General features: G+C 47.4%; 1 protein-coding gene across 1 annotated transcript in view; it reads left to right on the top strand.

Annotated features, from left to right (window-relative positions):
• LOC121873511 overlaps positions 1 to 11,715 on the top strand; it is an 82,800-nt gene extending 71,085 nt beyond the window's left edge. Inside the window, exons 2-8 of the mRNA XM_042377096.1 lie at positions 9,023 to 9,162; positions 9,288 to 9,372; positions 9,663 to 9,764; positions 9,921 to 10,037; positions 10,779 to 11,027; positions 11,229 to 11,330; positions 11,606 to 11,715. Coding sequence (XP_042233030.1) covers positions 9,023 to 9,162; positions 9,288 to 9,372; positions 9,663 to 9,764; positions 9,921 to 10,037; positions 10,779 to 11,027; positions 11,229 to 11,330; positions 11,606 to 11,715 — 905 coding nt within the window. The remainder of the gene's footprint in view (positions 1 to 9,022; positions 9,163 to 9,287; positions 9,373 to 9,662; positions 9,765 to 9,920; positions 10,038 to 10,778; positions 11,028 to 11,228; positions 11,331 to 11,605) is intronic.
• Positions 11,716 to 12,119: the final 404 nt, after the last annotated feature.

The raw sequence follows: 12,119 nt of genomic DNA, 5'->3' as shown, positions 1-12,119 counted from the left end.
TCAGCAAAATAATAATAATAATAATGAAAGATATTAATGGGAATGTTTTTAGACAGGAGTTGGTGTTGGCGGTGTGGTGAAGTGTGTGTGACGGTGTGGTGACGGTAGTGACGTGTGACGGTGTGATGATAACGTGGGACACATTTGATGGTGAGATGAGAAGAGGGAAGAGGAGAGGATGAAGAAAATGAGGAAGAGAAGAAGGAAGAGGTGAAGAAGAAAAAATGGGAGGAGGAAGAGAAGAAGAAGAGGTGGGGAAGGTATGCATTATTTAGGGCAGGTAACGCATCGCTCCACCACTGTACCACCACCGCGCCCTTACCGCTACCACCACCATGACTACCACCACTACCACAATTCTTTCACCACCAACCCACCACAACGCACCTCAACCCAACCCGCTTGAAGGAATTCGATTCTTTAAGACGTCAAAAATGGTCCTAGATTTAGCGGTTCTTGCTATTATTTTAGATTTATATGAGCGTTTTTTTCTTATTCTCGCTAAAATATATACTGTATACTCAATCTAGCGGTTTTTGCCTACTAAGCAATGCTCAGTCTAGCGGTTCTTGCTTTCGAAACTATACTCAGTCTAGCGGTTCCTTCCCTCACTAAACTATACTCAATCTAGCGGTTCTTGCTTACTAAACTCTACTCAAGCTAGCGGTTCCTTCCCTCACTAAACTATACTCAATCTAGCGGTTCTTGCTTACTAAACTATATTCCCTCTTCGAGTTTCCTTCCCCCCAGTAATATATCCCAACTCTTGCGGTTTTTTGCTCACGATAAAACAACTCACCCAAATAGCACTAAACATTATACTCACTAGCGACACACTCACTAGCGACACACTTACTAGCGACACACTTTAACAGCGTGCCAACTATGAGGATCTTGACCAAGGGTGTTCGCTATTTACTCCCTCAGTGTGAAAAAAAAAGACCCACATCACGCGACCGTCTTATGTGAAGCGGCGGTTCGAGGCGTCTTCTGAAGCACCGAACCTCTCGTCTTGTTTCTTTACTTCCGGGTGGGTTATCTTTTTAACATTAGTGTAGGTGAGTGGGTTGGTTGGGTGGGTGGGGTGGGGTGGGTGAGGTTAAGGTGGGGTGGGGAGTGTGTGTGTAGTGAAAGTGACAACACAGGTAATACAGGTAGGCTGTTAATTACCTCCTTTATTGACTCCTGTCGCCACTACGGCTCTGTAATTGTTTCTCCCCTTCTCTCGCCGCCGTGCTAGTGACGGTGGTGACGGTGTGATGATGAAATAATGGTGATATGTAACGGCGTGGTGTGTGACGGTGTAGTGATGGTGATGTGTGTGTGTGTGTGTAATGGTCTGGTATGTGACGGTGTGGTGACGTTGGTGGCGTGTGTGACGGTGTGGTGACGTTGGTGGCGTGTGTGACGGTGTGGTGACATTGGTGAGGTGTAACGGTGACTATATATATTAATAGTGTGGTGGTAACGTGTGTGACGGTGAAATGTAACGGTGACGTGGTAAGTGACGGTAAAATTCTTCACTACGAATTGTTTGGAGTTGACAACCTGCTGTGACGCACCACCTGTGACGGCCTGAGAGACGAAATCTGAGAATGAATAGCAGAATATGGCGCTGTGAACAGGTGAGAAGCCCTCCTATGTACAGGTAGATAGCGAGACGAGGAAGGAAGGAAGGAAGGAAAGAAAGATAAAAGGAAGGAAAGAGATTTGGTGTGAGCCCGTCGGGATTTACAGAGTCCGTCGGGATTTAGGGGAGTCCGTCGGTATCTAGGGCTTAAAAGAGGGAGGGTCAGGGGTCGAGCCATTTGTGGGGATTTAGGGATTTTGAGAGCCAGAGCTGAGAAAGGTGTGAGGTGAGACGTAAAGTGGAGGGAAGGTGACTTTATGAAGGGGGGGAGGAGGGATTTACGTGAAGGAATAAAAGGTGGGAAGGAGTGGGGAGAATAGAGCACATCACTACTCATCACCCACCCACCCACCCACCCACCCGTAACTGTTCCCAAACCCTCGTGAAACAAACTCCTGTATTGCAGTGAATAAGAACTACCGTTAAAACATGGTCATTATTTGTGCCTCTGACTGTGTGTTATACAGATCAAGGCTTCCGGCGTCAGGAGGGCAATTTGTTGACATTGAGTTTGTTTGTCTGTATGTTAGGTCATTCAGGTCAGCGGGGGTATGGAAGGGGGTCAGGGCAATGGTGTGTGTGTGTGTGTGTGTGTGTGTGTGTGTGTGTGTGTGTCGTCCTTCTTCAGGTATTCATCATCACATCTTCGTCATTAGTCACGCTTGGGTCACCTGTTCAAGTGGTTCCTCTTCTGTCGGAGCTGAAATCTGAAATTCTGATGATATATGAGGAGGAGGAGGAAGGAGAAAGAGAAGAAGAGGAGAAGGAGGATAGGAAGGAGAGGAAGAGAAGCAGCAGGAGGAGGAGGAGGAGGTTATCGTGCAAAGAGAGTGAGTGAGGCAGGGTGAGGGTTGGAGTGAGATGAAGTGAGGGAATTGGCGAGGTAAAGTAAGAGAATTTTTGGTGAACCGAGAGAGAGAGAGAGAGAGAGAGAGAGAGAGAGAGAGAGAGAGAGAGAGAGAGAGAGAGAGAGAGAGAGAGACCACTGCCAACCCTGGACAATCCCGTCACGCACATACCTGGCATCTAACTTAACCTAACCTGGCACCTCAGTAACTCCGGGCCAGGTGTGATGCCCAGGTGTACATGGAGGTGCATTCTACTTACATGTATACACCCAGGACCAGAATATTTGTGTACACGTGTATGTGGAGGTATGTGTACACGTGTATGTGGCAGGAAGTGTACATGTGTATGTAAGCTTTGTGAGGTATGGTCGTGGGTGGCAGTGAGATATGTACTGACACCATTCACTTATACTTCCTCATTCTCTTCTTCCTACCTCTCTTCCTCCCTCTTCTTCCCTTCTTCCTCTTCCTCCCTTCTCCCCCCCTCCTCTACCTCCTCTTTCACTAAATAAAAATCATCATAGTCAGTATGCACAGACCCAGACAGACTCACAACCTAACCTAACCCAACCCAACCCAACCTAACCTAACCCAACCTAACCTAACCAAACCCAACCTAACCTAACCCAACCTAACCTAACCTAACCCAACCTAACCTAACCCAACCTAACCAATATACCACACGGTTATATCCCCCGTATATAACATCTCCTTCTATATCATGACCCGTATTATATCGCGTGACTTCTCCGTGTTATATTGTCGGTATATTTAGCATATTGTGTATAGTGTGTATTTGTTATGGTGATATATGCGTGTATATGTCAGGTGTTTGTATTGTGTGTTGTGTACATCAGGTATTGTGGACAGGTGTGTGTGTTGGGGGGATTGGACAGGTGAGGCTGTTTCCTGGACACGCCCATTTCCTCCTGTTGTTCTGGGGGTCTCCTCTTCCTCCTCCTCCTCTTCTTCGTGTTTTTCTTACTCTTTTTTTCCTCTTCCTCTTCTTCATTATCATCCTATTCATCATGATTCTCCTCCTCTTTTTCTTGTTCTTCATCTTCCTCTCCCTCCCCCTCTTCCTCTTCCTCCTAATTTTCTTGTTGTTGTTGTTCTTGTTGTTGTTCTTGTTCTTCTTCTTCTTGTTCTTGTTCTTCTTCTTCTTATTCTTCTTAGTCTTCTTCTTATTCTTCTTCTTTTTCTTCTTCTTCTTCGAAATATTGTGTTGTCTTTCTTTCGTTTCTTTCTTCTCTCTCAAAATAAACCTGTAAAATTTGGCACACACACACACACACACACACTCACACACACACACACACACACACACACACACGCTCACACTTACACTCACACAGAAGAGAATTCACTTATTGTCTAGAAGCAGGTGCGAGGTTATGACTCAGCTGGCGACGACGGCAGTGCTGGCAGAAGGCAGGCGAACGTAAAGTGTGGCAGAGGCATCCGTGAAAGAGTTATTGTTGAATGGAGAGGAATGCCAGATGGTGTTGATTGCTCGTGCTGGCGGTGGTGATTGCTAGTGCTGGTGATGGTAGAGGGTGGTGTGTGTGTGTGTGTGTGTGTGTTGCACCTGCTGTTGCTGCCATCACCTGACACGCCCACCTCCTGCCTACCATTCCTTCACCCCCCCCCATCACCCTCTCTCCCTCATCCTCCCTCCCTCCTTCACTCCCAACGTCCTCCCTCACCCCTGACACATACCACCACCACCACCTACCACTACTATCACCACCTACCACTATTACCCCTACCTACCACCACTACCACCTACCACTATTACCACCACTACGTACCACCTACCACTATCACCACCACCTTTGAGTATCACCACCAAATACTACCACCACAGTCAACTATAGTGTGTGTGTGTGTGTGTGTGTGTGTGTGTGTGTGTGTGTTCAAGAGACTCATGTTATTCAGAAACAATTAACAACTTTCTACTGTTCTATTTCTTTTCCTCCTTCCTTCCCTCTCCTTCTCTCTCTTCCCCTCCCTTCCTCTCCTCTCCTTCTCTCTCTCCCCCTCCCTTCCTCTCCTCTCCTTCTATTTCTTCCTCCTCTCCCTCTCACCCTTTATTCTCTCTCCTCTTACTATTTCCCTTTCTCTCTCTCTCCTCTTCCTTCCTACTTCACCCCCCCTCCTTCCCTCTTCTTTCCCTCCCTCACTCCTTATTACCTCCCTCCTCTCTACCTCCCTCCCTCACTCCTTATTACCTCCCTCCTCTCTACCTCCCTTCCTCACTCCTTATTACCTCCCTCCTCTCTACCTCCCTCCCTCCCTCACTCCTACTCCACCTCCTCCCTTACTACTAACACAGATAAAGTAACATTCACTTATAATACCATTTACTTAAACCAATGACTAATATCCTCTACTTATTCACTTTAAAAGTTTATTAAGTAACACTCAGGATTGACTTTATCTTCACTACTTTTAATGGAGTTTGTGTTAAGTGTGTTTGTAAGTGTATTTAAGTAATGGTCGACACAGTTCTGGTTCAGTGATCCAAATTGGTGTGGTGAAGTGTGGTGGAGCTGTGGTGAAGTGTGGTGGAGTGTGGTGAAGTGTGGTAGTGAGTGAGAGGGTGAACTTTCTCTCACGCTTCTGCTTATCTGTTGAGAGAGAGAGAGAGAGAGAGAGAGATTCATTAATAACATTCTTGTCACATTATAAAAAAATATAACTAAATATATGATAAACATTGATCAGCGGTAAATTTGTAAACACAGTCCGCCCTTCCTGTAAAAAATGTAAATCTACGAGCCTGTCATTGTTGTCATCGTGGTGTAATGTGTCCTTGTCATTAATGGCGGCGTCAAGGATGTCGTGTGTGTGTGTGTGTGTGTGTGTGTGTGTGTGTGTGTGTGTGTGTGTGTGTGTGTAAGAGAGAGAGACGAAAGTTGTTTGTGTGCGTGAACGTGTGTTTGTGTGTATGTTAGAGAGAACAGAATGGGGCCTATGTATGTATGTATGTATGTATGTATGTAATAATATCCTCAGGTATACACATATCACCTCACCACATAAACTCATCATGTTACCTGTAGTGTAAAGGTAAACCCAATTAATTAGCATTACCCTTGCCTGAGTAACCATCCCATCACACCTGTCCACATGCAAATTAGCACACGTGTACACCTGAGCAACGCTAATAAATTATGTAGTACACCTGCATACAATTCGTTAAGATGGTAGGTAAAGGTTAGGGTTAGGTTAGATTTAGGTTAGGTTTAGGTTAGGTTTAGGTTAGGTTATCAGGAAGAAGACTACAGGCTGCCCAGACTTTAATATTTCTTTAACAATTGTAGTGAAAGTAAACCTAACCTAACCTAACCTAACTGTCTGGTGTGGGTGGGAGAATGATGACGTGAGCGATCCACCACAGATCCACCAGATGATGTGTGTGATCCATCTGCTGATACGTGGAGCCTGGTGTGGATACGTGCTGGTGGTGTGTGTGATCCATCTGCTGATACGTGGAGCCTGGTGTGGATACGTGCTGGTGGTGTGTGTGATCCATCTGCTGATACGTGGAGCCTGGTGTGGATACGTGCTGGTGGTGTGTGTGATCCATTTGGTGATACGTGGAGCCTGGTGTGTTTTTAAGTTTAACAAATTTATTGGCAGAGCTTGTAGTACAGTTTGTCTATTCTGAGTAATTCAGTCAGGTCTTGACACTGAGGGCGGTATCACTGTTCACTGCCACGCAGGACAGAGGTTCATACACAAAGAAATACATCATATTCATTGACAGTACATATACATATATGTACACACACACATACACATATACATACATATACATAAACATATAGCCTGGTGTGGATAGAAGTGGTGTGACTATATGGTGTGGATATGTATTGGTGGTGTGGATTCGTACATATAGTTGGCGTGGATACATACATACAAGGGACGTGGATACATAGACACACATAACACAATCATTATCCAACTGACAGGAGACAGACCAGGTAAACTGCCACCTGTGTCACTAATTGAAGAACACGCAGGTAAGAGAGACAGGTGTTGAAGGGAACGACAGGTGATGCTGCTTTCATTGTGTGCTGACGTCACTCATTGTTTACACCTAAGTAAAGGAAATCTGATGAGTCTTCAATAATAATAATAATAATAATAATAATAATAATAATAACGAAAAAAAAATGTACATCCGAAAGAAAATACTGACACACACACACACACACACACACACACACGCACGCACACGTTCTCTTGTTCCTGCTGTGAGAGATATAGACAGACAGACAGACAGACAAACAAACACATAATTCAATTTCCAAACTTGTGGGAATGTTTGTAAAAGTGACACAACTCCACAAAATTCTCTTAACGATAATTACAACTTTCACATAACTTCACTTTTAACAATACAATCATAATTTTTTGGGGGTTGTAATAAAACTTTCAATTATTACATCTGTTTGGCCTTGGTGGGGGTGGAAAGGTTGTAAGAACGGGAGTAGTGTGTGTGTGTGTGTGTGTGTGTGTGTGTGTGTGTGTGTGTGTGTGTGTGTGTTTCAGTAGTTAAGGCAGGCTATTGGAGACTGAACTAGCTCCAGGTCTCCTAGTCTGAGTAGAGATAGTAGTAGTTAATGTCTCCTAGTGTGAGTAGAGGGGGGAGGGGGGGTAGGAGAAAGCCAATAGGAGCCTTGATGCGGTGGTTCTCTTGTCTCATCTTCTCCTGGTGATTAGGTGATTAGGGCCAATGAGGTGATTAGTGGAGGACTGATTAGAGGGGGAAAGGGGTGATACTGACCAGGATTATAAGTCGTCTACTACTACTACTACTACTACTACCACAACTAACTAAGCCTAACTATGCCTAACTATGGCTAACTATGGCTAACTATACACTAGAGTTAATGGTCATTTTCTCCCGACGCTTATGGTAGTAGGCTTAGTTACGTTCATATTTTACGGAGGGGAAAGTGACGTGATGTGAGATAGCTGTTATTATAGCCGGGTTGTGATACGACTGGCCGCTTGGGTGGTTACTGGGTGTACTGAGATGATTGGTGGTGTTGTGAAGAAGAAGAAGAAGAAGACTGGCATCACACACACACACATGATAACAAGGCCACAACTTTCTCACCAACTATTGACTCTCGGCATGAAGGGGGAGGTGGTGCCCATTGCCTAAAATAACGCCCTGGGTAGACAAACGTTCGTGTAGCTCATTCCCATAAACGTCTCATGATCGTCAGGCGTAGATGGCTCGCTCGTGTAGGCGCTGTTTGTGAAAGAAGACTTAGAGGGGTGTATTTGTTTTCTCTTTGTTTGTTTGTTGTTGTTTTATTTATACGTTGAGAATATAGTGAAGACCCGAGGAGTTGTTGTTGTTAACGGTAGGGAAGAAGAGGGGGAGGAGGAGAAGGAAGGAGGAACGAGAAGGGGGAAGGGAATGGAGAAAGAGGAGGAGGAAGAAGGGGAAGAAGAGGAAGAGAGGAGGAAGAGGGGAGAAAAGTATTGGTGGCCACATAGCTGCTGTGACCAGGTCATGCACCTGTGGTGATAACACTGTAGGTCCCCTGCTACCACACCTCCCTCCTCTCTCCCTCTAATCCACACCTCTCTCCCCATTACCACTCCCACCACCAAACACCCTCCCACCAACAAACACCCCTCCCACCACCAAACACCTCCCACCACCATCCACACCTCCCACCACCAAACACCCTCCCACCACCAAACACCCTCCCACCACTAAACACCCCCTCCCCATCCTGATAACACCCCCAACTTGACAACACCCCCAGCTTCTGACACAACACTTCTAGCTTGACAACACTTCATTTCCAAAGTCGTGACCTCTGCCCCCTCGTCATCTTCTTACTCATATGTACTTAATTGCTTAGTGACGATGAAGGCTAATTGGTTATTCCAAATGGAGGTCATGCATCGGTGGTTAGTTAGGGCTTAATGAGGTAGGTATAGGTTGTTGGGGGATGGTAAGGGTTGTTAGTGTTGTTAATTTCTCAGTATGTTAGGTTAAGATAGTGTCAAGGTGGTTAATCTTCAGGTGAGAGAGAGAGAGAGAGAGGGGGGGGGCTTACCATAAACACACTCCCTCCTCATTACCTGTATTTACCTGTGAAACCTTTAATGATGATAATGTTACCTGTTGATGTTGGGAAGTTACCACGACCTTGTATCGTGAGATGTTTTTGTAATTGATGTTGTTAAATGTTGATGTTTAGGTTAATATAATGTTCCTTGTGTTTATCAGATATTCATAACACTCAGAAGTAACACATAGTAACACCTACATTAATGCACAGTAACACCTACAGAACACACACACAGTAACACCAATAGCAACACACAGTAACACACATTAACACACACACACACACGCAGTAACACCAATACTAACACACAGTAACACACCCTCACAGTAACACACAGTAACACACAAAATCACAGTCAAATTAAAAGCCAAAAAATTACATTATTATTTTTATCATTACAACCAATAATAAGTCGACCTTCTCTCCCTCCCCCACAGACCGCGAGGTACGGCTGTGTCACCGTCCCAGTAACTCAATACGGACAGACAAGGTTCCTCTGGCCACCTGGGAGCCCTTCTTCTGCGTCCTTCTGCAGGATGAGACCACCTTCACCTCCTACCGCTCTGAGGAAATGGCCGTAAGTGTTATACCTGACCGTTTGGTTTTATTATCTGTCTGTCTGTCTGTCTGTCTGTGTTCTGTCTGTCTGTCTGTCTGTCTGTTTTTTACAATGTGATAGGTGCCAATATGTAAAAACAACAGGTGACAAGGTACCACAGACAGGGTGCCAATATGACAGGGTGCCAACAGGTGAAGGTGCCAACAGGTGACAGGGTGACAGGACAGGGTACCAATAGGTAGGTGCCAATAGTGACAAGGTGCCAACAGGTGACAAGGTGCCAATAGGGCACAAGGTGCCAACAGGTGACAAGCCAAAGGTGACAGTGCCAACAGGGTGACAAGGTGCTCAACAGGTGACAAGCCAACAGGGTGACAAGGTGCCAACAGGTGACAAGGTGCCAACAGGTGACAGGGTGACCAGGTGACAAGGTGCCTAGGTGACAAGGTCAGGTGACATGCCAACAGGTGCAAGGCTAATAGGACAAGGTGCCAACAGGTGACAAGGTGTGCCAACAGGTGACAAGGTGCCAACAGGTGACAAGGTGCCAATAGGTGACAAGGTGCCAACAGGCGTGCCAACAGGTGACAGGGTGCCAACAGGTGACAAGGTGCCACAGGGTGCCAACAACAGGTGACAAGGTGCCAACAGGGTGACAAGGTGCCAACAGGTGACAGGGTGCCACAGGTGACAAGGTGCTAACAGGTGACAAGGTGCCAACAGGTGACAAGGTGCCAACAGGTGACAAGGTGCCAATAGGTGACAAGGTGCCACAGGTGACAAGGTGCCACAGGGACAAGGTGCCATAGGTGACAAGCCAACAGGACAGGTGCCAACAGGTGACAAGGTGCCAACAGGTGACAAGGTGCCAACAGGTGACAGGGTGCCAACAGGTGACAGGTGCCAACAGGTGACAGGGTGCCAACAGGTGACAAGGTGCCATTAGGTGACAAGGTTAACAGGTGACAGGTGCCAACAGGTGACAAGGTGCCATGGTGACAGGCCAACAGGTGACACAGCCAACAGGTGACAGGTCCAATAGGGTGACAAGGTGCTAACAGGTGACAGGGGTGCCAACAGGTGACAAGGTGCCAACAGGGACAAGTGCTAACAGGATGGTTAACAGGACAAGGTAACAGGGTGACAGGGTGCCAACAGGTGACAAAGTGCCAACAGGTGACAAGGCTAACAGGTGACAAGGTACCAACAGGACAAGGTGCCAACAGGTGACAAGGTCAAGAGGACAAGGTGCCAACAGGTGACAAGGTGCCATAATAGGTGACAAGGTGCCAACAGGTGACAGTGCCAACAGGTGACAAGGTGCCAACAGGTGACAAGGTGCCAACAGGTGACAGGTGCTAACAGGTGACAGGTGCCAACAGGTGACAAGGTGCCAACAGTGACAAGGTACCAACAGGGGTGACAAAGTGCCAACAGGTGACAAGGTACCAACAGGTGACAAGGTGCCAACAGGTGACAAGTGTTAATAGGTGACAAGGTTAACAGGTGACAGGGTGCCAACAGGTGACAAGGTGCCAACAGGTGACAAGGTGCCAACAGGTGACAAGGTGCCAACAGGTGACAAGGGTGCCAACAGGTGACAAGGTGCCAATAGGGTGACAAGGTGCCAACAGGTGACAAGGTGCCAACAGGTGACAAGGTGCCAACAGGTGACAAGGTGCCAACAGGGGACAAGGTGCCAACAGGTGACAAGGTGCCAACAGGTGACAGGGTGCCAACAGGTGACAAGGTGCCAACAGGTGACAAGGTGCCAACAGGTGACAAGGTGCCAACAGGTGACGGGTGCCAACAGGTGACAAGGTGCCATCATGACAAAGTGCCAACAGGTGACAAGGTGCCAACAGGTGACAAGGTGCCAACAGGTGACAGGGGTGCCAACAGGACAAGGTACCAACAGGTGACAAGGTGCCAACAGGTGACAGGGTGCTAACAGGTGACAGGGTACCAACAGGTGACAAGGTACCAACAGGTGACAAAGTGCCAGCAGGTGACAAGGTGCCAACAGGCGACAGGTACCAACAGGTGATGACAAGGTGCTAACAGGGTGACAAGGGTGCCAACAGGTGACAAGGTGCCAACAGGTGACAGCAACAAGGACAAGGTGCCAACAGGTGACAAGGTGCCAACAGGTGACAAGGTGCCAACAGGTGACAGGTTGCCAACAGGTGACAGAGGTGCCAACAGGTGACAAGGTGCTACAGGTGACAAGGTGCCAACAGGTGACAGGGTGCCAACAGGTGACAAGGTGCCAACATGACAAAGTGCCAACAGGTGACAAGGTGCCAACAGGGTGACAAAAGAGGATGCGCCAACAGGTGATCAAGGTGCCAACAGGTGAAGGCAGCCAACAGGTGACAAAGGTGCCAACAGGTGACAAGGTGCCAACAGAGGCAGGTGCCAACAGGTGACAAGGTGCCAACAGGTGACAGGGTGCCAACAGGTGACAAGGTGCCAACAGGTGACAAGGTGCCAACAGGTGACAAGGTGCCAACAGGTGACAGGGTGCCAACAGGTGACAGGGTGCCATCAAGTGACAAGGTGCCATCATGACAAAGTGCCAACAGGTGACAAGGTGCCAACAGGTGACAAGGTGCCAACAGGTGACAGGTGCCAACAGGTGACAAGGTACCAACAGGTGACAGGGTGCCAACAGGTGACAGGGTGCCAACAGGTGACAGGGTACCAACAGGTGACAAGGTACCAACAGGTACAAAGTGCAGCAGGTGACAAGGTGCCACAGGCGACAAGGTACCAACAGGTGACAAGGTGCCAATATGTACAGGGTGCTAACAGGTGACAAGGTACCAACAGGTGACAAGGTACCAACAGGTGACAGGGGTGCCAACAGGTGACAGGGTGCCATGTGACAGGGGTGCCAACAGGTGACAAAGGTAACAGGTGACAAGGTACCAACAGGTGACAAGGTACCAGGTGACAAGGTACCAACAGGTGAC

The sequence above is a fragment of the Homarus americanus genome, unplaced genomic scaffold (genome assembly GCF_018991925.1).
Source record: "Homarus americanus isolate GMGI-L3 unplaced genomic scaffold, GMGI_Hamer_2.0 scaffold30858, whole genome shotgun sequence".
NCBI classification, from domain to species: Eukaryota; Metazoa; Arthropoda; class Malacostraca; order Decapoda; family Nephropidae; genus Homarus; species Homarus americanus.
The sequence above is the reverse complement of the archived record's forward strand: the minus strand, read 5'-3'. Positions and strand labels throughout refer to the sequence as shown.